The 26,805-nt window shown below is 37.4% G+C and overlaps 2 protein-coding genes across 4 annotated transcripts; one reads left to right on the top strand and one right to left on the bottom strand.

Moving 5' to 3' along the window:
• Positions 1–9,213: 9,213 nt before the first annotated feature.
• LOC112290073 (putative anion transporter 5) lies at positions 9,214–12,030 on the top strand. The gene is made up of 2 exons (XM_024536037.3): positions 9,214–9,664; positions 9,926–12,030. The coding sequence occupies exon 2, from the start codon at positions 10,314–10,316 to the stop codon at positions 11,691–11,693; it is 1,380 nt and encodes a 459-aa protein (XP_024391805.1). The 5' UTR covers positions 9,214–9,664; positions 9,926–10,313; the 3' UTR covers positions 11,694–12,030.
• Positions 12,031–13,047: 1,017 nt separating this feature from the next.
• LOC112289628 (uncharacterized) lies at positions 13,048–26,554 on the bottom strand. Of its 3 annotated transcripts, XM_024534986.3 has the most exons (21): positions 26,026–26,554; positions 25,462–25,580; positions 25,056–25,101; positions 24,527–24,599; positions 24,333–24,390; positions 23,961–24,056; positions 23,528–23,639; positions 22,907–23,179; positions 22,634–22,735; positions 21,681–22,281; positions 20,656–21,272; positions 20,129–20,322; positions 19,661–19,883; positions 19,366–19,485; positions 18,586–18,842; positions 17,632–18,163; positions 15,855–17,438; positions 15,448–15,666; positions 14,447–15,316; positions 14,007–14,302; positions 13,048–13,686 (listed from the first exon to the last, which is right to left on the bottom strand). In XM_024534986.3, exons 1-21 carry the CDS (start codon positions 26,119–26,121, stop codon positions 13,551–13,553), a joined length of 6,624 nt encoding a protein of 2,207 aa, XP_024390754.1. In that variant the 5' UTR covers positions 26,122–26,554; the 3' UTR covers positions 13,048–13,550. The 3 variants fall into 3 exon arrangements, with proteins under 3 accessions (XP_024390754.1, XP_024390755.1, XP_024390756.1); XM_024534987.3 differs by lacking the exon at positions 26,026–26,554 and having other exon boundaries at positions 24,527–24,693; XM_024534988.3 differs by lacking the exons at positions 24,333–24,390; positions 24,527–24,599; positions 25,056–25,101; positions 25,462–25,580; positions 26,026–26,554 and having other exon boundaries at positions 23,528–23,658; positions 23,961–24,040.
• Between the last annotated feature and the right edge of the window lie 251 nt (positions 26,555–26,805).

The raw sequence follows: 26,805 nt of genomic DNA, 5'->3' as shown, positions 1-26,805 counted from the left end.
TGGATTTTTGATTCTAAATTTAAATAAGTAGAATATTATTCTTACACTTATTTTTTATAGCTATATATATATATATATATATATATATATTTATTCCAATAATATCAATAATAATTAAATAGAAGTAAGTAAAAGTAGATTTACTTCATAATATTTTCTAGAAAAGCTTTTTAGAAGATGAATAGATACGACTTTGACTTTAAGTGTGTTATTTGTTGATTGGTAGGTTAGAAACTTAGCCAACTATTGAACCACATATCATATATGTTGATAGTTTATAGAATAAACTAACTATGTAGCGCATATATTAAAAACTTGTCTTCCAAGTTAAGATATGTGTTTGCAAAGTCAATATGTTTTAGAATATCTATAAAACATCACCTCATAGCTCTTAGTTAGATAGTACATATGGAGGCAAGAGTGAAGCCTTCTTCACTCTTGTCAATGTCTTTCTTGTTCTTAGTCTAGTTTCAAGAGTTTATAATCTTTTTTTTTTTTTTTTTTTTTTTTTTTTTTTTTATCTTTGGCAATAGCCGTTCTAGTCTTTATGCTATATTACTTTTGGAATAAATATTTGTTCTTCTTAAATTACATAAGAGTATTTTAAAATTCTTCTTGTTTTGAATTATGTCCTTAATAGTTTAATAAGAATCCTAACTTATTATTCTTATCATGTTTTAGAAGTGAGTGGATTGTTGTGTTTTGAAGGTTACAAATTATTCACCTTTAAACATTTTTTTTTTTTTTTTTTTTTTTTTTTCTATTTTTTTTTTCTTAAAGAGAAAAAATTACCTCTCTTTGTGGAAATATTCATTTGACATTAGAGGCTATGAATTATCCTCCTTTAATTTGACTTGTGGACTTTCTAAGTTGATTGAAATAAAAAAATAAAATATGAATGCTACACTTGGTAGAGATGAGAATAGATTTGGAACCATTATAGATCTTTATGAGCTTGTCAATATTCTTAGGATAGAAATTTCATACATTATCAATGCCAACCATTGAAGCATTATTTCTATGTTCATGGAAGAAATTCAAAGTTTATGCCAAGAAATTATGTAGTTGAAGAAAACAAGTAGTTCAACTTCACAAAAAAATTCAAAAAGTCTTACTTCTATAAGCTCAAAAGAGGCAAGGATTAGTGTGCGTGAAGAGTTTGATGGACTTAGATCAAAATTTTGAGGATTTTTAAATCCATACATGTAGAAATCATAGATGATCTTTCAATGTCTTCTAGAGATATTATCCATAAAATTGTTCTTCAAGATGTAGTAATTAAAGATCATAATAGAATAATAATATTTAGAATGATAAGAACTCTCTTTAATCCAATTAATTAAGGATTATTGTGATTAAAAAAAATGTAACCCTCAAATAAATTAGATTTTTTATAATCTTGATTTTTTAATTCAAAATTCTATTAGTAAAGTAGAAATATATTAGTTTAATATATCCAAACTCTTATTGATAGGTACAAGAGCTTTTATACATGCAACAAAAAAAGAATAATCTTTTGTTATATATGCTATATCAATTTTTGATGGAAAAAAGACATCAAGTAATATTCTTAACCAATATTAAGATTTCTAAGATGTTTTTGAAAAAAAAAATGTAAATATTCTTCTAGATCATTGATCCTATGATTGTTCAATTGATCTTCAAAAAAGAATTTAATTGCCATTTGGATCAATCTATAACTTATTGGAGAATGAATTGGCTATATTAAAAGAATATATTAACAAGAATTTGACTAAAAACTTTACATGCTATTTAAAATCTCCAATAGGAGCTCCTATCTTATTTGTGAAGAAAAAAAAATGGATCTTTGTAGATGTGCATAGATTAACAAAGGCTTAACAACATTACTATCAAAAATAGGTATTTTTTACTTTTAATTTTAAGACTTCTTGACCAACTCAATTAAGAAAAGATCTACACAAAAATAGATCTACAGAGAACATACAATCTAATCCGCATTAAAAAAAAAAAAAAAAAAAAAAAGAATAAAAGTCTACTTTTCAAACTAGATATAAACATTTCAATTATAATGTTTTGACTTTTAGACTTACAAATGCACTTGCTGCTTTTTAATATTTAATGAATGATGTCTTTTGTGATTTTCTTGATGATTTTGTTGTCTATAATTTAGATGACATGCTAATTTACTCTATAAACATAGAAGAGCATGAAGTTCATATTTTCCAAGTATTTTAAAAACTAAAAGATGCAAGAATATATGCCAAGATAAAAAAGTGTGTATTCTACATTACTTAAGTTGACTTCTTAAGATATATTTTTTTCAAAAAATATCTTATGATAGATCCTAAAAAAGTTCAAATTATTATGGATTGAAAGGTTTCAAAAATAATTAAAGATGTGTTATATTTTTTGAAATTTATTAATTATTATTGAATCTTCATCAAGAACTTTTTTCAAGTTGTTGTTCTTCTTATACATCTAACTTGTTAAGACAAACTTAAGTAGAGCTAAGAAATTGAAGCATCTTTTGAAGCCTTGAAGACAACATTTATTTTTATATCAATCTTCTATTGTATTGACTTTTCTAAGATATTCTTTATAGAAATAGATATATTTACCTTTGTTTTAGGTATAATTTTGTCACAAATAGAAGTAGATGATAAGTTTTATTTAGTAGATTTTTATTTTAGAAAATTTTCATCAACCAAGATAAATCTTAAGATCTACAACAATGAGCTTCTTGTGATCATGGATTCATTTTAAGAATGATGTCATTATCTAAAAATTAGTTTTAATCCAAATATTATATATACAAATTACAAGAATCTCAAATATTTTATGCTGCTACATATTTTGAATCATCATCAAGTCCATTAGGACATGTCATTATGAAGATTTGATTTCAAGATTACTTATCAATCTGAAAAACAATAAGGTTTATTACATGTCCTTTTTAGATTTTTTATTTTTTATTTTTTTATTTTATTTTATTTATCTTGCATCAAAAAGAGCTATAGCTTTAGATGAATAAAAAAAGATTCTATGAAAGCCATGGCATTTTCATCTTCAAGCAATGAAATCAATATTGATTATTAATTCAACCTTTCTTAAGTCAAGTTCAATCAAGTATATCCTCTATTCCTCTTATTTTTTATATTAAAAATAATTCTTTTAAGTCTTAAGAAATTTCTAAGTTTAAGTTTAATAATAAATTATTCTATTTTAAAAGAAAATTATATACTTAAAAAAGCTAAATACAATTATGTATTCTTCAAGCTTATCACAACTTTCCAAAAGCTAGATATTTTGGATATATTAAGACTTTGGAGCTAATATCTAGAGATTTTTAGTGGCTTCAAATGTAGAAGGTTGTGAGAGACTTTGTATAATCATAAGATATTTATTCAAGATCAAAAACTCTTTGTCATTGATTTTATAGACTTCTTCAAATATTACTTATTTTGAAATAACTATGGTCTTCTATTTTTATGGATTCTATTATAAATCATTCATTCTCAAGTTATATGATTCTATATTTGTGATAGTAAATTATTTTATTAAGATATCATATTTTATACTATATAAAAAATCTATAATAATTAAAGAAATAACTAGATTTTTCTTTGATAACATCTATTACTACCATAGATTATTCAAAGATATTATATTAGATAGGAGGATTCAATTTGTATGAAGATTTTAGAGAATCTTTTTTAATATTTTAAGGTAGATATAAAGCTATCTTTGGCCTTTCATCTTTAAATTTATAGACAAATAAAGCACATAAATGAAACTGTAAAAAAATATTTAAGGTATACCATCAACTATTAACAAGATGATTAGATAATTGTTTTTACTATTAATAAATTTTACTTATAATAATATAATATATTCTTCTATATAATTATTTTTTCTTCAATTATGGTTATTATCTATGACTTGATGCTTTTGACTTCTTAAAAGTTGATAATCATGTGGCAAAAGATTTGACAAATTATTTATCTGCACAATATACAACAAAGAAGAAATAATTAAAAGAAGCTCTAGAATGACAAAAGACCAATGCAAATGCTTATGAAAAGGAATAATGTCAATTCCATATTGGTGGCAAAATACGGTTACTTCCTCACAATATCAAGACTAATTGCCTTTGTGGCAAGTTGGATTAATATAGGCTTAGATTATTTTATATTTGTAAATAAGTCAATTTTATTGTTTATCAATTACATATATCAGAGCCTATGAAGATCCATCTTATATTCTACATCTCTCTTTTTAGGCCATATAAGATAATAAATATCTCCAAAAGAAGACAAAAGTGACATCTTTGATAATAATGAAAAATTCAAGATAGAATAAGTCTTAGATTCAAAACAATGTCGAAATAATTAAGAATATTTTATTCATTGGTGTAAATATAATATTAGTGAATGCACATGGGAGCCAACAAAAAATCTTGCAAATGTAGCAAAGAGAGTTGAGGCTTTTCATAACAACATTTATCAAAATCAAGATAAAAAATAACAAATCTTTTTTATATAAGAAACAAGATGTAAGAAAGAGAGCATTCTATCTTCTATCTTTATTTGTAGTTTTTATATATTTGTGGAATTAAGGAGATAGAGATGTAACAACTAGTAGATTTAACTTAAAAATTATTGTTTGTTGATCTATTAGATAAAACATTGTCATTGTTACAATCTTTAAGACAACATAATCAAAATTAAGATTATCAAGAATGACATATTTTTCCTTGAATATATGGCAAGATATAATGTGTTTGGCATGACAACCTTAGAAGAGATTCCTAATATTTGGTAATTTTTTTAAATTTTTCACAATATTTTAAATATTTTATTTGAAAGCAATTATGAAGGTCTCAATAATGTTCAAATAATAGAGTAGTCTTCTTACTTTATTATGAGACACTATCAATTGCCAAAAAGACCTATCAACCATCTTCAAAGAGAATAAAGATTAGAATATGTTATAAATATAAGTTGTTACATCTTAGATTTTTTCAACATATAATGATTGCTCTTTATAGAACTTATTCCTAAAAAGGGAGATAATGTCACAAACATACATATTTATTCATAAAAATTCCAATATGATTAGGTAGAAGTAAGTAAAAATAAATAAATTTAATAATGTCTTCTAAAAAAATTCCTTCGAAGCTTTATAGATATGATGTCGTACTGTAATTGCTTATAGTATGTAAAAATTAATTAAAACATATATTATGTTTGTAAGTCTTGATGTGGATTAGAGTGGTTAGTAAGTAAATTTAAAGAGAGTTGATATAAGAAAAATTATTTGGAGGTTTATCTATTTTGATTATAGTGTTTATATTATGTAAGATTTAGATATTTAATATAAAGCTTAAGAAAAGGTTGGAAACTTAAGATGAAAGTCTAAACTATTAGGAGGCTTATTAAAAAGGATGAAATCAAGGTATGGTTGGATGAAGACAAGGGATGAAGATCTTCATCCCTATTGGTCGAATGTTATATCCAATGGGCTTTAAGGAGGCTGCCTGAGGCCGTATTAGGGATTAGGATTTCTTTTCTAAGGTCATTTGAGCTTTGGAGGTTAAAGAAAGCAAGTTTAGGTTTTTGGATTTGATTTGGGTGCAAATTTTGTGTGATTTGGAGTTTTTATGAAGGAGTTACACGTGCTTAAAATTAAGGTGTTAATTTTGTACCTCATGCCACTCTTTGGGGCATATCTTACACTTACAAAGAGCAACAAAGGATTGGTGACTAGGATTGAGGATGGTACTTTTTTGGCTACACTTTTTATATATTGTTTGATGACTTCTAAATTTGGATGAAGGAGTTATAAGGCATTGAAGATAGAACATGTAATTCAAAGACAATAAGTGAGTTGTTTTTTATTAATAGTAATGGTTGGAGGCATAGCTTGAGTTTCTGGATGAATTATTGCTTCAAAATTTCCATAAAAGTGTGTTATTAGGTTAAAAAGCTTTAGATCAAAGTTTCATGGTATTTGAATACTTAATTTGTGAAATATGAAGAAAATTGCATGCAGGCATAAGTAAGCAAGGATTTGAAGCTACTGTTAGGATTTTGGTAATATCTCAAGATCTGTAATGAATTTGCAATCAATATTTGTTTTAATAGTTATTGAAAGTATATCAGTACTTTTTGTAAAATTTTAGTTTGTTTAGACAATTAGATCATGAGATATGAACTGTTGAAGTTTGGAAAAATTTTCCATTAGGATATATAAGGTTTTAAGATATTTTATCATATATTTGGATGTTTTTTTGTACTGAGACTTATTTTTTTGATGTAATTGCCTTAAAAGGAAAAATATTATATATATGAACTTAGAACTTTAATATCTTAGACTTGATTGAGCATTTAGTTGCAACCAAAAGTCCAACGCTTTCTTGAAGCAAATTTTCTCTACCCCAACAATGGCTTTTGACTTTACATGAGTTTCTAGTTGATTGGTAGATTAAAAACTTAGTCAACTAATTAATCATATGTCACATGTGTTGATAGCTTGTAGAACAAACTAACTATGTGAATTACATATAGAAAACTTGTCTTCCAAGTTAAGATATGTGGCTTGCAAAATCAACACGTACTAAGAGATCCATAGAACATCATCAAATAACTCCTTGTTAAATAGTATATATGGAGATAAGAGTGAAGTCTTCTTCAATCTTGTCAATATTTTTTTTATTCTTAGTCTAGTTTTAAGAGTCTATATTCTTCATGTTTTTGGCAATAGCCATTCTAGTCTTAATACTATATTACTTTTGGAGTGAATATTTATTCTTCCTGAGTTACACAAGAGTAACTTAAGCTTCTTCTTATTTTGATTCATGTCCTAGATATTATTTGATTACTAAATCCTATTTATTGCAAGATCTAATATATTTCTTTGTTAAGTCAATTTCTTTTAACCAATTCTAACTAACACAATTATTATTTTTTATTTATATAGTCAAAATTATTGCTATTTATATAGGGTTAAAATAACAATTGATTTTGTCTTTAAATATTTTATGAAGAAATTAGTGAAAAAAAACATATTTTAGCTCAAAAAATTTAATTAAAAAGGATAAAAATAAATAGATAATAATAATAGTACAATTAATGATTGTCTAAGTTTTTTATTATAATTTTCAAATTTAGATTCAAAAGATTTTAAAAAAAGAAATGTCACTATTGATTATTTATATTCAATTAAAAAATACTCAAAATAAATATATAGATAATTTAGTATTTAAAAAATTATTTATAGTAAATTATTATATAAGATATTATATTATATTAAAAAAATAATTATCTTAAGAAGTTACTTTTTTATTTATAATAAAACAATCTACAACTTTCTTTTATAATTAGACATCAAGAGTGTTTTTTAAAATACCTCTACTTGTAAGATTCTTAAAACATAACATATTATTGAGGATAAAAATGTCAATTTCTTTAAAAAAAAAACCATCTTTAAACAATATTACTTGCAATAATTTTAAATACCATCACAATGATATTTTAATCTTAAAAATTATTAATTAATTTTTTATAATTTTGTATTTGTATTTATTATTATTATAATCTATTAATATTATTTATTTTTGATTATTTTTATCCTTAAAAGAATTGGAATAAGATGTTATAAGAGATTAATAACAAATTATTGTAACTATCCAATTCTGAATAGTTAATTATCATTATTTATATTTATTAAATTATTTAATAATAATATTATCACATATCATATTAGATATTAGGTAACTTAAAGGATTATTTACTATTCAGAATTGGATAGTTACAATAGGATATAAATATATAGATATGTAAATAATAGTTTAAAATAATTTTTCATATTTTATTTTAGATTTTACCAAGATGATTTAGTTATAAAAATAAAATAATATAATAAAAAAATGTCAAAAAACATTTGAAATGGTAAATATATTCTTAAATTTGTAGTCTCATTAAGAATCACAATCTTATATATAGTTGTTACACAATGAGTAGAATTCATAAATAAAAACACAAATTGATTAAAATACATCTTATTAGATATAGTAATTTCTTTATTGTTGTATTTTGTTAGGATGTTAGATAAAAAGAAATAACAAACTAAAACTGGCATCAATGTTTTGATGTTAAGTTGTAGCATCAAAATAGTATATTATTAAATTATTTTAAGTAAATAAATGGTCTATAAAAATAAAATTTTGGTAAATAGATTTTTACAGTAAATTTTGTAAGATAGTTGGACATGCTTAAGTTTATCAACAACAAAGTCTTACATGTCAAGTCTGATATTCAAGGTGAGTATTAACCAAAAAACATAAAGAACCCTGCAGCAAAAAAAAAGAAAAAAAAAGAGTTGTAGTTTAACACAGCACTTTACTATTTAAACTCAAACATCTTTTCAAATTTTAACATAAAAATTATTCTTGTTTGATACTACTAATAATAAAAATAGAATTTTATTTTAGATGTTAAAAATAAAATTAATTAAGAGTGGTAAGGAATGTATTAGTTTCATATTTAACAATTTTTAAACTTCAAATAAGTTTTTAAGAGTATAGTAAGAAAAACGTCTAAAATTCTCTATGAAATTTTATCTAACTGTGTAAATTGTTTTGGCATCTACACTATTTCTTTTTTAAAAAATAATTACAACTTTATTTTTAATTAACATATTTTTTTATTTTTGAATTTGCATTTTAAAGCAATTATCTTACCCTTCAAACATATAGAATACTTCCAGAAAAAGAAAAAGAAAAAGAACTCAAAAACCCAAAATTTTCAAGAACTAAAATTTTCCACTATAATACTAAAAAAAGATCAACCATGATGGAGACCACTCACAAGAATATAAAAACTACCCAATTTTAATAATCTCTCCCAACGCAACAGTGATTGTTCAAAAATCAACATTAACCAAAAGCGAAGATATATCATTCTAATAAACTGGGTAAAAATATCTAGCATCTTGTCAGTCCAAACAAGCATCATTCACCACACTATTAATAACCCCATTAAAAAGAAAGGTTGCAAGGAACGCTTCAAGCAAGCCAAACAGTGACGTCAAGGATGACATCGTGAACGACAAGCGAAGAACTTACATCCACAATCATTCGTCCATTGGATGGATGAAGACTCGGAGCGTGAAGGGCGCCGAGGTGGGCAAAGGATTTACCGCGAAGGATTTTCGGACTTACGAACTGTGAGACAGATCGAATGGTTCGATAGATCGGCAGCGTAACCCTACGCACAACAACCCACATCGAGATCAGTTGTGGGTGGGGGGCCGATTTCAATGAGTCAATTTTTTTGCAATCATGCTCTCTTGCGGGAGCTCGTGTGGTCGAATAAGTTGGAAGGCTGATTCCAACCTTCATTATTGGCAAAGCTCGACAGGCTAAGTTGGGGTGGGGAGAGTGTTTTTTTTCTGTTTACAGCGGCGACGCTTGCGAGAAATGTAATCGTTATCGTCGTCGTCACGAACATTGTATGTGTGTGGGTTTGTGTGAGAGAGAGGGAGAAAGAGAGTGAGAGTGCATGTTTATTGAGAATTGGGGCTTGAAGTGCGAGACTGGGAGTGACTTGGAGCTTGAACTCGAAGTGGCAGTAGCAGTGGGAGGTTTTTGCAACTCGTCACTACGGCGTAAGGAGGGCTTCAGGTATGTCAGGTTTCTTGAATTGGGGTACATTGACTGTTGGGGAGTTGGGGTTGTGGTGGATCGATCGGTGTTTGATTTGGACTTGTAGAGTGGTGGTGGCTCAACTAGATTGAATCACGATGGGGCGTGAATTGTGGATGGGTTAAGGAGTTGTAGCCTTTTTTCATTTTTCAGTTTTTGGCCTTTATTTTTATTTTTTATTTTTTGGGGGGATGTGTTGGCTGACATGCGATTGATATGGTTGCTGGGTGAGGGGCGCAGGGTGTGAGAGAGCAAGCTTACGTGGTCGCAATCCCAATGCAGGTTTTAACAGTTTCGCGAGGACCTCATCGCATTTTGGGGCTATGAGACGGCTCAAGCGAAGGAGCAGTGAGGGCGAGGCTGGATCTCGTTGAGATGCGACGGGGTTTTCAGAAATGCGAGTAGGCATTCAGTGATTTGATTGTTGTTGCCTCGGGGAGGGGGAAATGTGGCATTTGTAGGGGTTTGGGAGTTCGCGAGGATGAATTCCGGTGTGAGATAGCTTAAGGGGGGTGGGACATATTCACGTCCCGGCGGCGTCGAGGAAGGGTCATCATCTTCTGCTTATGCCGTGGAAGGATCAATCGAGAAACGGCGCTGCTGATACGAAAGACACAAGCAGGGAGACATGGCGAAGCACGCATCCGTCTCCCCGAGTTTAGGTTCCCAAGTGCGTATACCGCAGCGTTATATCACGGTGCTGTTAACGTTCGTTTGTACCTGTGTGTGTTACATCGAGAGAGTGGGATTCTCGGTGGCGTACACAGCGGCTGCTAACGAGGCCGGGGTAGGGGAGGCAGTCAAGGGTCAAATTTTGTCCACTTTCTTCTATGGGTACGCACTCTCGCAGGTGCCTGGCGGGTGGGCTGCGCAGCGATGGGGAGGACGGAGGGTCTTACTAATGTCGTTTGTTTTGTGGTCTTGCACTTCCGCCCTTACCCCTACGGAAGCCTCCTCCGTGACGGGTATGGTAGTGGCGAGGCTGCTCGTGGGTGTGGCTCAGGGTTTCATTTTCCCGTCCATACACACAGTGCTAGCGCAGTGGGTGCCACCCCACGAAAGATCGCGGTCGGTCTCGCTCACCACCTCAGGTATGTACTTCGGCGCTGCAGCTGGGATGCTGTTCCTTCCTGGCCTGGTTGCAATGCAAGGCCCTAAGGCTGTGTTCCGTGCCGAAGCACTAATGGGCGTCTCATGGGCACTGCTGTGGCTCAAATATTCCTGCGACCCGCCTCGGTCGGAGCTCCCAAAAGCATCTGCCGCAGGATTTGGCGCTTCGACGGCCTTTGAGCGCGCAAAGCTGCTGAATCCTGCGCAACTCGCAGATGAAAATGGCGAAACCGCGGTAAAGAAGAAGGCGAAACTCAGCGGAGGCATACCTTGGAAGCGGATTCTCTTGAGCATGCCAGTCTGGGCCATAGTTGTGAACAATTTCACCTTCCATTACGCGCTCTACGTGCTGATGAACTGGTTACCGACGTATTTTGAGAAAGGTCTAAACGTGAGCCTCCACAACATGGGATTCTCGAAGATGCTACCGTACCTTGTGATGTTCATCTTTTCCAACGTGGGTGGCATCGTGGCTGACCATTTTGTAACCACCCGGATCTTTTCTGTGACAAATACTCGCAAGCTTCTCAACTCCATTGGGTTTGCCACCGCTGCCGCGGCGCTCATGGTGATGCCTACATTGCGGTCCACATCCAGCGCAGTCCTCTGCTCTTCGGTGGCACTGGGCGCTTGTGCACTGTCCAGGGCGGGGTTCGCTGTCAACCATTTGGACATTGCCCCGAAGTACGCTGGCATTGTGATGGGTGTGTCCAACACCGCAGGTACATTGGCTGGTATTGTGGGCGTCGCAGCTACTGGCCGCATTTTAGAAGCCTCGGAACTGGGCCCCTCTGATCCCAGCAGCTGGTTCATGGTGTTCGCGACTCCGGCCTTGCTGTCTGTGATCAGCGCTCTTTTCTTCATTGGATTTGCCACTGGCGAGAGAATTTTTGATTAGCTTTTAGTTCCATTCTGTTAGATAGCTGCGGCCCAGGTTGTTGCAACCTGTAGCCAATCATTTTTTTGGCTTCGTATTAATTAGCCATTGCCATAGCCTTTGACCCACTGACATAAACATTGTAGAGGCAGACATTTCTGTGCAGAGCAGGTTCATCAGGAGCCGGACTTTGTGTTGCGCTGTATTAGGGGCTCAGCATCACAGTCCGCACTTTGCAGGCTTAGCCTTCCGGATGTTCTTGGTCACGTCAAGGCCTCTAGAATGCGTATTTATTTTGAATGGATTTTAAAATTCCACACAGAACTTGATATCAATCAACTTGAGATTATTTTTCCAATTTCTTTATCTCGAGTGGGTATCGAATCTGATTTCGTGCTTTCCTTTTCTTGCTTTTTCTGGGGTTGCATTTTCTGGATTCCTTCCGCTAGTCTTTCAGTCCAACTTTATGTGACCTGGCAATGTTACTGTTTCAATATTAACTTGGATGAAACATCAGTTACGAGGTTCAAATGCACATATTCTTTTAAGACGTTTGATTGGATAATTCTGTTGAGATTACTAATGACAAGGGTTTAGCACCATTGTGTATGGTTTGTGAGAAGTTTTAGGTGGGTGTCGAAGATGCAGTGTTTTACTAATTTTTAGGATGGGGTTATAGCCGCTGTGCTTCAATTTAAGTTATCATCACAGGTTCTCTTATTTGTAGATAGAGTAGTGGCTTTAGTTCAACACCCCAATTCGTGTATCAACTAATTATTTAAATGCTCATTTTCTTTACAAGTATTTCAAGCAAGTGGTTCATTTGGGTTTTGTTGATTTCGTTATATATAGAATCATTTACTCACATGGGATTTGTGTCGTGGAATGTGAGATTGAACAAGTCAGCAAAGTCAAAAAAATTGAATGATAAATTTTTAAGTTAATGCTATAATCGTAGGTGTAGTCAAGTGAAGTCTCTGGTGATGATTGCTTTATCAATCAATTTTATCTACTTAGATGCCAAGCAGAGCCTTCTTGTTGGATGATCCCAGGTTAACTGAGCGGGACGCGGTTGTGTTGCTGGGTCAGCTCGGCACCAGCCCTGGCGAGTTGGCCACATTTACACCCAGTCGTGTGATGATTTCCGAGGACTTACGCGGTCTGGAGGCGCTTTAGTGGCTGACCAAGTACGTGGCAATTATTTTGGGTGAAGCTGATTGACAATGATTGTTTGTCAAACCATCAGAGAAGTGCAACGAAACAGTCAGAATGTGATGTTCGCTGACAGATCAGCTTATCTATCTCTTTATCAATGCCATGGTTGCACTCGCAAAGAATGACAACACGATAACCACAAGTATTGTCACAATTGCGGTTAGGTAAACCTGATCCATTGTTATCTACAAAAAATGTTTACATGTAAGAAGATACACAATATTTCAGAATGTTGTAGGAAACCACGTTAAAAAGTGGCCAAAAGTGTCATCCAAAAAAACATTTACAAGATTTACAACCTAAAACTTCCGCTTTCTCCGCCTCGCCACCTCAAATTAGGACCGGAAGGCTACGCACTATGCAAGGCACCATATTACTAGATCCTCGAAAATTAAGCTGATACAAAATGCCATGAGTGGAAACTTAGCTGAAATAAACTCCTAATTAATATAAGAAGCCTTATCATATAAGATACTATGTCCTTGGCAAATGTGCCACCGATTGAGGGATGGGAAATTAAAAGGGAAAAGCAAACCCCAAACCATGTTCCAAAATTTACGATTAACTTGGAGTGCATCGGGGCTGTAAAACTCATCATTGCAAGTGACACATGGAACTCCCAGTGCTTGCCAAGTATTTGAGCACCAAAGTTGGAAATAATATTCAAAGCTCAGTTATAGCAGGTCGTAAATTACTCGTAATAAAAGGCACGAGCCTCTTGTAGTCACGTTTCCTTCCTGGGCCATATGTGTCCAACACCCGACCAAGAGCCAACTGAGTGTTTCGTAATGCTTTCTCCCTACACAAACCAAATTTGGAGCATAAATATCAGGAGAAATAAAATAAAATCATGGTCTGTGCAAGATTAAATCGCTGATTACGAAGCAGTGCTTCGACATCCGAAACAATCATTTCCCGAGTCACTAAAAAGCATTGGTGACTCGGGTCAAATACTTCCAGTAGAGAATGTCTGTCGAAACTGCAACTTTCAATACTAGAGAACGATTCTTTTAATTCTCTGAAAGTCTCAGCTATATGCAGCAGCACTCTTCGGTATCCAGTTAAAGAGCCAAATTAATCAACAAATAAAATGTAGGATAATAGGTTGAGCGATCAGACCTGGATGGAAGTATGTCAGCAGCTTCAGGACTGACAGGGCCAGCCCATAACTGTTGGCTACTATTACGCGATTTGAAGGAGCTTGTAGGAACTAGGATTCGTTGAGGAGAATCCTCAGGACGTCGAGGATAGCTTCGGGGGACGTTGTTAGTTATACCATTGTCCTGGGGATTATTGTTGGGATGTGTCTCTACATGTATATTCCCATGTGTACTGCTCTGTAATACGGCCTCTAGTACATTTACAGCCTCCATGCAAAGAGGACTCTCCACCAAATGTGATACGGCAGCATACACCTGGGGCAGCACAGAATTTGGGAACCTAAGTCATACGGTATAAAGAGTTCTAACATCATCTCAACTCAAACAAGGACAGCAAAGCTAATAAATTCATTAATTTTCATGAAGTAGAGAAGCTAATCGTAAGAGGGGCGAAGGTACCTGCGGGATCCTGGCACTTTCCATTGGTGTGTACTGGACCAATGCGCGCAGCATAAGAAGAATGACTCGCTGATACTCCACTGGCCCCTTTTCTAGCAAGCGGAGAAGATGACCAAAAGCTAAACTTGAATGTGCAGGAAACCATTCAGAGCAGAGTAGTGGTGCTACTTGTTCCAACAAACCCTCGGTTGTTGTTGCTTGCCCCTCCGCATAAGCAAAAAACACTGAACCAAGCTCATCCAACTGTTTTGCAGCACACCATTGTGAAATGTTGGCTGCTACTGACCTTGCTTTCTGTAGCTGCTGCTGCAAAGGTGATGGATCAAGAGCTCCTACACTCTCCTCTTTCCGCAATTGTAAGCAGAGCCACGGCAGTAATCCCACAATGTGCATCAATAATCGGGTTTCTGAGTTGCCAAAAATTTGGTCGCAGGAATGAAGAGTTATTCTAGACAGCACCTCTATAGCGGATGCATGACTCACCGTTGACATGAGGCCTTTGAGAATCAAAGGTTGCACACCTTCAAATGGTGGGGCCTTTTCGGCATCTGTTTCTTCCCTATTCGCAGGTGGAAAGCTTGATTGTCTTGATGAGGATTCAAAGGATCTTTCACCACCAAGATAAAAGCCTTTCGAGTCAAGACGACCTAAATCTCGATCGTCTCTCTCTGCTTCATTACGAGGCATGTTTGAAATGAGTACATTTTCTGCTGTCTGATCATTAAAAGAAAGCCGATCTAAGACTCTAGCAAAAAGCTCCAAGACCTGGGTGTAAACATAAACAAAATCCGTATGTAGCATGGCTACACAGCCCCAAAACACCTGGGGGTACAGTATGACCTTCTCTGGCTCCATGATCTCAACCATCACCTGTAACACCAATGCTACTATATAAGATCAAGGTGTATTGCCAATTTTAGCCCTTCGGACTACAAATGCAGATTTCATTCAAATAAAAAATCCACCATGCAAGTAAGAAAAATGCGAAAAACTCACTGTACCTGGAGAGTTAGCAATATTTCCATGACAAACCCTAACACTGGTTGTGAGGGACTACTGAGGCAGCGATGGAGGCAATGAAGTAGAGACACACAGGTATCGCTAGTCACACTTGGTCGAAGAGCCCTGTAGATTTGGTGTGATCGACATGCGAGATGCCTTGAAGTGCACTCCATTGCCCATTTCAGGGCCTCCTCTCCCCATTTTTCACGTAAATCTCCCTGGATAAATGAGGAGAAAAATTATTTCAGCGATGCCCATGTCACCTAATCAACCCATAGGTAGCCAATAAATAGAACAAACCGCTCCTAAAATCCACCGCATAGTCCATCAGGAAATTGAAACCTGACCCTTGAAAATATATTACTCATTCCGATCATGACATGTAGACGTAAGGATAAAAATGAACCTGGAAAAATATCGCATCAACAACACTCAACACCAGGGCTGATAGAAGAGCGGCACTAGGTAGATCTGTCCGAGTTAGACTCATGTCTTCATTCTCCCACATCATGCTGCTCTTCTTGGACTGGACATACTTGATAAGACTAACTACTTGTTGTTTGTATTCTTTATCACCATCATCGTAAAGTTCAAGGTGTCGTCCAGCAAGTGAATAAAGAAGATTCACTAAGAGCTGCTGACAGTGCTCAAGTACAATATCCTCGGAACTGTCCATGGAAACAAAAGTAACATGGAAGAGCAGTGGAAGATGCCCACGAAAATCTTCATCGTTCTCATATCCAATCTCAGCAAGCAGGATAAGGGCAATGTCAGCTCGAGAAAGCCAGTGGTGATGAGCTTGCGAATCTCCACCACCTGCACCTGGAGCATTAGTCCGGATATCTTCGGCAGTAGGAGTGTCAAAGAAATAATCACCGCTATCTCGAGATAAATGACGGCTCTTAACGCTTCCGGTAGATGTTCGAACTCCCATTAGAGGACCTGAAAGGTTCATCAATGGTCCGGAATTTGTGAACAGTTGGCCAGAGCGTCCTGCATGGACATTAATCAGCTGATCCGGCATCTGATTCAAAGGCCCAGACATGCTTCGCCCTGTGGCTGTTCGCCAGCTCAAATTACCACTCACATTCCTTGTGGTGCCATCGACTGAGCTTCTCACCCCCAATGCAGTCAGATGAGCTAAGGGATCACCTTGTGTCATAAGTGGACCTTGAGAGAATTCCAATATAGCTATCTCATTGTCAAAAGAAGGATCGGGTCTTTTAACCTCTTCAGGTGGGTCCTCAAGCCTACACTGCGCCAGCTCGTACACTAAGTGATCAATGGTTTGTTGAGGAGAAATACGGGCCAGGTAGAGACTTATACGTTTCGCTACAGAAAAATACGTGGCAAATGCACCACTGATTTCACCCGATGCATTAGAATCACAATCCTCAATGCCCTTGGTAATGAGGAAATTGAGAACCGGAACGATATTGCGCCTTTGTATAGCCACTGTGCTCCACAATTTTTCTATCTCATCAGGGAATTGATCTCCGTGCCGCCAAGTTACATAATACAGGCTTTTAAGCAGACGATCACTCCAGCCAGATTCCAGCAAGTTACTAAAGTTGAGATTCTCAATCCAAGGCGCCATGCACGTAAGAACCTGATGTTGTGCAATAATGTCAACAGCATCAAGCTGCCTCTGCATTATCTCCTCACAAAGTGATTCACTCAGCTCAGGATGCTCCTTGGCTAGTTTGGCCGACAATTGATACTGAAACTGCTGATATGAATCAGGTAGGCTACCCACTACAGCAGCTCTGTACCGTCCTGCATCTTCACCCTCCTCGGCCCATGCGCGAATTGACAACGTCTCCAGCATTTGCAATGCATCATCCCGGATTTGCCGTGATTGATCAACAACTTTGTACAAGATCAAACTAAGTAGGCGTTGTATGTCACACCTGGAGACTTCTTGCCGCATGTAAACTTCAGCCAGGACTGTAAAATACCCGTTTGCTATAGACGGGTCTGATGAGTAACACTGCAAGACAAGTATTAACCGATACTTCAAAACCAAGAAATAAGGGAGTTCAAAAATTACATGCATGCAAAACATGACACCATTTGAAAACCATGGACTGCACTGACAGCAAAACTTGAAGCAGATTTTGGAGTTTGAATCAAGTAAGAATCCGAAACAGATCTATTTCTCTAAAAACTTTACAATGACATACCTGGTCGATAAATGCAGGAAAGAGGTCCAGATTACTTTGTAGCAGATTCATAAGAGCAGTCTTTGCCAGGAGAACTCGAGCTGGGCTCCCACGCTGCTTGTCTCGACCAGTACCGTTCCTCATGCCTTCAAGAAACCCTGTTATTCCAAACTTGGAATGTGGAGACATATTTCGTGCATCTGCTGGTGAATAACCAGCTGGCATTCTTCCAGAAGGTTCCAAGAAAAGCCCATTGATCCAAGCTACTATACGCCCACTCATTTTGCGAGCATTGTCGTCAAAACAAGGACCATAAAGAAGAGCTGCCATGGCATTCATCGCTACCCATTGAATTGCGTCCACTTTATCATTGATTTCTTTTTCAATTGAATTTTTATCCATTGAGTCTTTGACTCTAAGACTTTGAGCAGCTTTATAGCGCTCGACTTCCCGCCGATACTCACTTGAACCATCCTGGCCCCATCCAGTAGTAGTATCCTCACACCATGAAGAAAGAAGATCGAACCATTTCTTACGGCTGCGAGGATCAAATCTGCAGATATAATTCAGAATTGAAATTTAGTTAGGAGAAGATTGATGTTCAGGGGAAACGGAAGGAAGGTACAAAACAGAGAGATCTATTAGATCCTTGAAAGTTGCAGAATAATGGTTACAAGATGGAAGAATCATGAAGGGATAAAATGGAAATCAGTGTTCACATTTGATTGCACTCACATGTCAGCAAATATTTCATGCTTATGTAAAACAACCTACGGCACCATTTTCACACAACTAGCTAGGAAGTTTTGAACAACTTTGGGTAGTCTACTTCACAATCTAAAGTCAAATACAGGTCTCCAGCCATACGTGCATTATGCTTGCATATAAGCCTCCTAAATAGGATGTGTAACAAAAAGGAAAACCCATTAAAATAACATGATCAACACAAATTTTGACAACAGTACGCTAGTTCACCTCTCTGGTTGTGCCTTCACCATGTCGACCGAAATAGATCTCAACACACAAGCTAATGCGTAACGCAAAGGCTGAATATCATGGAAATTTTCAAACGGCCCAGTTGACACCTGTCGCACTGTTTCCTCAATGAACTTCAGAAAGTGAATGCGTAGCACAGGCCTGCGGGTCAGTACACCAGGCCACGCATTCTCTGCCACCATACGATACACGTCCGCCACATGCACCCTAACATCCTCGCGCCTCCACTTCTGACTCTACACAATAAACAGTGCATGCTCTATCTCATACAACCAATGCTACTTTACGGTCTTTTCACAAATAAGTAATTTACAATCCTTAACAAACAAGCAGGTTATAAAGCCATAATTCCAGAATCAAGAGGATTTACCAATTGAAGAATTTTGGAAACATGAACACCTAGCCACATTGTGAGATATAGCAACTCAAGGACAGGTCAGCCTGCTTTGACATAGTATACTTTGAAAGAACTGCAAGTAACCAGGGATGCTGGAGTACAGCTAATTCTATTAGGTGCAATTTCATGAACCTTGGCATCATCAATCATGTCTCTATAGTCGAAACGATATTAATATTTATTGAAACTTAATCTATCTTTTGACGATTGAGGCTCTTAAAAGGGTAGAATAAGGTGAAAGTGGAATTTTCACATCTGGATACCAGCTCTAATAGAAGATATAAACAAATACGGTAGTTATTCAACTACTCATGAGGAATCGTGTGGAAGAAATGTGGTTCGAGCTATTGGGTTTTACTCACCTTCCACTTTGGTCGACTTTCCATCTCTGATGCGACCTCCTCAAGAAATATGGAAAGGTCAGACAACATGAGCTCACAAAGCTCCAAAGTTGAATGCCCCAGAGCGAGTGTAGCTGCGGCCTACTCGTCACCAAAATATACGTTAGTAATTCCAAAAACGAATTAGCACAATGCACCGTACGACCTTAAAAGAGTGGCGAAACTAAATGTAGGAACATCAAAACTACTGTAGAGGAAAAACATTACAAACTCATTTTAAGTCTGAATGGAAAATAATCAGAGAGGTGGAACTCACAACTTGCCCCTCATTTCCGGATTTGAGATAAGGAAATACAAGTCTGCATAATTCCTTCACAGAACGAAACAAGCCATCACTACTGTCCTCCGGAGGGCAGGAGCATGCAAACATAGAGTACAAGTGCCACTGGTCAAGCTTGCTATCACTTTCATGTGATTGCGCAGATTTACCACCCAAATCAACAGGGGTAATATGGCCTAGTCTTGTAATAACTTCCAATCTGTCATATATTTGAAACAAGACCGATTCATCAGTTGTGCTCCAACAGAAGAACAAGATGTCTCAAGTTGTAATACAGTTATGATCCTCACTTCTCACAAAATTATAATTTAAATTTCATACTCGGTATTTCACAGCCTTCAAGTTCTATACTACCGATGTATGGGAGCTACACAAACAAACATGAATATGAACACACGCGGTATAGAGCAGAGTGCTTGAGAAGCGAAGTCAACGAAAAACCACCTGGCTCCTTGTATTGCATTAGGGCACAGTTCTGCAACATATGTAACTAGCTCGCTTAAGCACCGTGCCCACCGACCCTTATCAGAACTCTCTAATACAGACTGGAGGGTAATATCCACAGGGGCAGCATCCCACTCACGCCGAAGATCATGCCATCGCCCTGTGTCCCAATAGCATCGTTGGATAATGTCGTCCTATGGAATTTCACCATCGTCAGGGTTCACACAAAAATAGTCCTTATCAAGGCATGCAACCACATCTATAGACAGCTCCTTGCATATCGTCAGAATCTTACAACTAAAGAAGTTCTATTTGTTCATCATAATGATCCAAGAGTTTAAGTCCTTAAGATCTAACTTTTAAACCTGACTTTTAATTAATGGTTAAAGACATTTCAAGATATAGAAACTCATATGAATAAGTGAGTGATCTGATTTTTCTTGACCACTTAATTTCTGCTAAATCATACTACCGACATGTAATTAGTTGTGTCGTAAAGCTCAGCAAGAAGTATGAGCTCAGCTTACCCCAGTTTCCTCGAAGACATCAATTACAAATGAAGAGGGATTCCCTGCTATGTCTTTGAGAGTGTAGCGATTTATATCAGTCTGTAGAGCGCGCACACAACGTAAAAGTTCCAATGCGGTATGTCGTATCTGAACTTCCGCGGAACAAAGAAATATAAGACCAACTGCGTCCATGCCAGATGGATCAAAGTTGCTCCTTTCACCATCAGCAAGCCCTAATAGCGTTGAGGACGTTGATAGATGACCTGCTTTCCCAGGTTTCTTTGGAGAAAATTGAGAGGAAGCCTCTTCAGCAAGACATGCACGCCATGCATGTAGCAGCTGGACTAGGCGCCCCAGGGATGCATTAATTAGCAACGTCTTATCATCCGGAATCCGCAAAATAAAATTAGCCATTCCCCGCATGACAGCAAACCTACTTTGAGGCAGATCTCGTACAGTCCTGAAAAGAACTTGAACTGCTTCCTCTCTAACACCTGGCTCTATACTAATAGCATAGACGGGAATAATCTCTGTCAACTTCTCAGCTTGCCATTGCTCAGGAATGAGATGCGGAACACACTTGAGGGCCCAGCGAAATACAAGCCATCCCTGTGAGTTTATTTTTGTTCCAGGCTCTGTGTCACGCACGCATTCCACGTACTAATTAGATATTGACACAACTATTCAAGGTTCGGAACACAAAAGAGAGCGAAATGCTAGTCACCAGATCAATCTAAAGCAATACTTCCATAATTTCCAAAAAAGTAAACGAAACACCAGAAGTCAATGTCGGTTAGACATCAAAACGGTGACAGGAAATCAGGTCGTAATTCAAGTTACTAACTGGACGCAACATCATGATGGACAGTAATAATACAAACTTCACATCGAATATCAATAAACGAAATATCAGAATAGTCCAATCCAGAAAAAAAATCTAGTAAGAAATGAAAGCCTCTTGCAGTTCCCAACCTAACTCACAAGATGATGTGAACCAAAAAGATACGGAGAAGATGCACCAAGAAATATGTCAGAAAACCGACCTGAAGGCTTGGAGGATGTAAGCAACAAACTCCCGAATGTTGCATGGCATGACTTGATAATAGAGCCCAAAGCTGTTCGAACCTTTGGAATGAAAGGGCCTATATCGTGCCCCAATGCCATATCACCAATAGAGGAGCCTGAGCTCAAATGGCGAGCTTGAGACGGTAAAGACGTAGAGGAATAGGACCATGACGTAGGAGAACCCCGAAGAGAAGATGTAGCAGAAGAATGCAAATCTTCTACTCCAAAGGTGTCTGATCCGTAACGATGATGTGATGGACTGGAGACTACTGCCAATAAAGCACGAAGACCGATGACTTTGGCTTCACTCATGTTATCAATGCGCAAAAGCTCCAAGATCATATGATTCATTGAGAAATCGAGATTAACTTCAGCAATAGTTACACAGAAGTCCACAAGCTTATCATGCTGCACATCTTGGGTAAGAGAACCCTTCTTTAGGCTAGCCAACAGCTGATGAGATATACTGTGAAGATGATCCCACACTTGATGATGCGGTTGACTATTTGCATATACATTAAGATAAAATCGCAGCACCCTGTGCAGACAATCCAAGGCCATAGTTCGAAGCATTTTATCCTGCCATTCACATGCACAGCCCTGATAGTAAGAAAAACCTATACGACGGTGCTGCAAGAACTGATTAATCTAAAAAATGAGCAAAAAATAATGAAAGGCTTTCTTATTAGTTGTTACACGAGCACACTTATCAAGAAACTGATTTTTAAATTACAAACAGAAACTTGAGCTTTTTGAGAATATGCCATGTGTTCAATTCACTTGCTCGAAAGTGCCCCTCATTCAACTTGAATTGCAAAATGTCACGTGCTGGGTTTATAAAGTAACTGTGAATAACCTCCACAAGTAATAAAACTCATTCCAGAGTCACACGATAAGCATAAATATGCATGGAAAAGAAAACGAATACTACCTTGAGAAGTTTGTAAAGAAGGTCGAGATGACCAATAAATGACTCTTTAAATGTATGAGGGTCCCCCAAACAAAGGAGCAACGTCACCAAAGGGTAACCAACCTACATCAGCCAAATTCAAATAATAAACGTTTGAAAAACACTTTCAGTCAGAGGGTCCCATTTGTATTTATTGAAAAAACTCCTACAAATGACCTCGTTGAGTCTAGTTACGTAGGGCAATAAAAACGGAACACTGCAGAGCTTGTATGAAAGCGAAGACTGTCGACTCACAATAAAATGCTTGTTTTGTTTATCCATCCATTGCGTAAGCTGGAATCGTAATCGAAACATTGCTTCGTACCAAAGTCTTAGAGCTTGACCTTGATCACCTCCACTAGGTGGCCAAGCCCCCTTTTTGCACTCTGCCAAAGGAGCAAGAATGCTCGATAACATGTTGCAGAGAGCATGATGAAGTTCAGTTTTTTTCTTAGTGGGAGTTCCATCAAGAGGATTCGCCTTGGATATGAAAGAGGTTGCGGCGTTGAGCCCAGCAGCCGACGTCACCTGCCCTCCAGTGCCAAAGTGTTCCAGGTGTTAAGACCAAATTATTGGATGCAGGCTATACTGAAACCAACTAAAAGACGCGACTAAAGTGGTTTTTCACAAGTTTGTCTAGACGCAAGTGAAGTTCTTCTCTCAGCAGTCACAGATTCATTTCCATTGTACTCGATAGTAAAATTGGAATATCTGTTAAAACCTACTATACTCACTGAAAATACAGCTAGGAATGAGCCAGATCATAAAAAGACCATATCCATAAGCAGAGACACTCACAATATATCAGAAAACTTTGACTGCAAATTTGACGTAGGATTTTTCTTTGAATGGACAAGGATAAAAGAATAGAACCACCTCAAGTTTGAGATATCGCATTCCATGTATAATGCTGAGTGTCTCGCTCCTTACAGTCTCAGAACGTCGCTCAACCAGCTCCGCAAAATATCTCTCAGTAATAAAGCTGAACCTGAAGACATGTAAAACCGCTTTGCGGATCTATCTTTCAAACAAGAACATGTAAAATTTAACGAGTAACCAGCTAATAGCAAGGCTACCTATCAGCTACATGACACGGTAAATATAGGATAGCAATATTTTCAAGGAGAGAATAAAAAGGTTAACAAGTATAACAATTTAACATATGAAGAGGTGGCATTTGACCAGGGTCGAATGTAGTGAGAGGTTGAAATGCGAGGATATCAAGATATCTTACAGACAAGCATCTACAAAGCCATCAAGTTAAACAAAATAGGTTAAGATGGAGTCAAAGAAGAAACATATAGAATACCTTATTCTAGAAAGAGCACCCAGCAGCTGTGCAACAAGGTCTAAAAGAAGCCCTCGCAAATCAACAAGAGATGGATACTCTGCATAGCTCACAACCCTGCCCCATGCAAAGTATATTGGCCCACAATTCAAGTGCAGAATTTCAAGAAAAACCAAAAAGGTACAATCCGAGATGCACTTTCACAGTGCTAACAATCTCCAATCCTACCAAGATAAGACATCGATGGAAACAGGAATACTTGAAGAAACCTGTAAATGCAAGGATGAAACATCCACAAGACCATGCCAAGAACCAATGGAACTTAATTGTTAACAAGAAACTAGAACTACACTTTTCTATTCCGACATATCTGTACAAGGCATTGAACAGTACCTGTCTGCATTAATAAGCCAATCAAATGCGAGTTTCTCAAGCATCCCCCAGAGTGTCTCTGCAGATTAGTTATTTTACACCCCAACTCAGAACGGAAAGTTTACAACTGAACAATGATCCATTTCAGATTTCAAAACATATTACATGCAACTCCTTCGAACCCAATAAGTATTACGCTATATGGGAAAGCTTACCCGAGAGACCTTCTGCTGGGCAGCACTCTACGATTCGAATGCAGGCTGAGCAGAATATACATTCCACTGCCAGCTGTTTACAAGGATATACGATGAATGAGCGAGCAAGCCACAAAATCACGCAGCTGATAAAGCCATGAGGGTTCATGCATAAGATGGAATATAACCTGAAAGGAATGACAGACTCTGCAACCTATTAATGTTGTCTGTGATGAAGCATCAAATTGCACTGCCTATGCCATGCTCTCCCAGGATCTACCAGATAATAACTTCGCGATTTCGAATATAAGAATAAGTCAAAGAATAGAATCAGCCAGATTCCTCAATGTTGAGGCTGAAATATGCTTCAGAAGAGCATCATATTGTACAGTTAATCTAGGAATCTGTTGACCCTCATATACGGATATCATGAACCCATTCACTCAGATGTAAAATATTCACAAATAATCGATTAAACAATAGAGGTTCAAATCCAGAATTAATCTACCCTGCCGTTCCTAAGCATGTGCACACCACCAAGTATACTGACCTTCCTCTGGAAAGTCGCAGCATCATTTGGCCGGTTTGGTGATTCACTGCAGTTTGCAGATAAAAACCTAGGAAGTCAGTGTCGATTAAACATGTGTCAAAAACACGCGCTCCCTCTCTGTTACGTTGACCAAACTTTTTAAAGCTCCGATCAGATAAGTGCACGTAGAAATGCCATGAGTTGGTGGACGGCCAAGGCTTCATATACGCACCGTAACGCGCCCATGAGAATAAGAGAAACCATACTAAGAAGGCAAATACTGAGGCAAAAGGGTTTTCACTTTCCAAAAAGGCCGTGAAATGAGACATAAAATCACCAATGTAACCACCTCCACAACCCTCATTTTCAAATGAGAAAGATAACAAACTGTAGTAATATACCAAACACAACAGAGGTGGACTGGTACCTGTCTCGCCATTTAAGGAGCGCCTCAAGAAGTGGGACTGGCGTATGATGGGCCACCATAGCCAGGGAATCTAGTACTTGTTCATACGAAGGATCTGATGCTCGCAGATACTGCCCATCCTGAAATGCGAACCCAGTTCAAGAATCGTCACCTCAGCTACATATCGTCATAGTTGTTCACAAATGGGCTAAAGCACCACAAAACAGTCACCTCAAGACTAAAAGAGCGATTTGGATACTTCCAAGTCCCGAAAGCAACTACGGTTAGGACGACCGACCGTCGAAAATTGCACGGTACTCCGAAAGCACACAGGTGGAAGTATCCCCAGATTTTCACATAAGAAACCGGTTCAGTTTCATCACCTACTGCAAAAGACTAGGCAAAAGACGACTTCTTCAATAGTAGAATTTAATTTAGTAAAATTCTAGCAGTCACATCGGTAACGCTCGACCGGCCAGCCAACAGGTTTAGGTCGCGAAATTTTCCTAACCCCCCCCCCCATCCCACTCGAATTCCCCTAGACATGTCAAACACCCAACAAACCTCTCCGAAACTAAAGCTAACCTGAGCTTGGGCAGTGTCCACACGTCGGCGAGCAAGCGGCAGGAAGCGCTGCAGCAGCGCATCCACGATCAGTTTGGGCGCGTTGGCGACCCGCATTGTGACAGGCAGCTGAGCCCCTCCCCGCAATCCCCACGCTCCCAACCTTCGATCCACCTCCTGACCACTACTACATGCACAGCAAAAAACAGCGCCCACTTCTTCCACATGATCTAGGCCTCACCATGGCTCCTGCTGCTGCACTCTTGGCACAGGAATCCCCACACGCTTCACACAAATGCTGCTGCTCCTGCTGCTGCTGCAGCAACAACAACAGCATGCTCAATCCCTCTCCTGTCCCCTAATCCCCCCCTTGCAAATCCCTCGAAACTCCTCCCGCTGATCCGCCCAAACTCGTAGCCTGCGGCACAGGATAGTTGCTGGCTGTGAGTCGCATTCGTGACACTGAGCCTGGAAACTGCTGCCAAATGCACAAATGCATCAAAATTCGGTTTCAGTTGCGGACGACGATGATGATGAAGGAGAAGGTTTGACGATTGGGAAAAAGCGCGCAGGTGGAGTGAGTCCCGCCGTGTCGTATGTCGTCTCCGACGAGGAGGACGAGGGTAGCTGCACGGCCATAGAGACCCTTCTATTTGGCCTCCCTCCCCCTACCTGCCAGTTGTTCATGCCCCACCGCGACGGTCTTGGGTCCACGGTCTCACGCAGCCTCGGGGTCCACGGTATCGGGTCCGCGGTCTACACACCTTCGCCCTCTGACCGTGTCGCTTGTGATCCGAGTTG

Source organism: Physcomitrium patens, chromosome 12, assembly GCF_059467195.1.
Source record: "Physcomitrium patens ecotype Gransden chromosome 12, ASM5946719v1, whole genome shotgun sequence".
In the NCBI taxonomy this organism is placed as follows: domain Eukaryota; kingdom Viridiplantae; phylum Streptophyta; class Bryopsida; order Funariales; family Funariaceae; genus Physcomitrium; species Physcomitrium patens.
The sequence above is the reverse complement of the archived record's forward strand: the minus strand, read 5'-3'. Positions and strand labels throughout refer to the sequence as shown.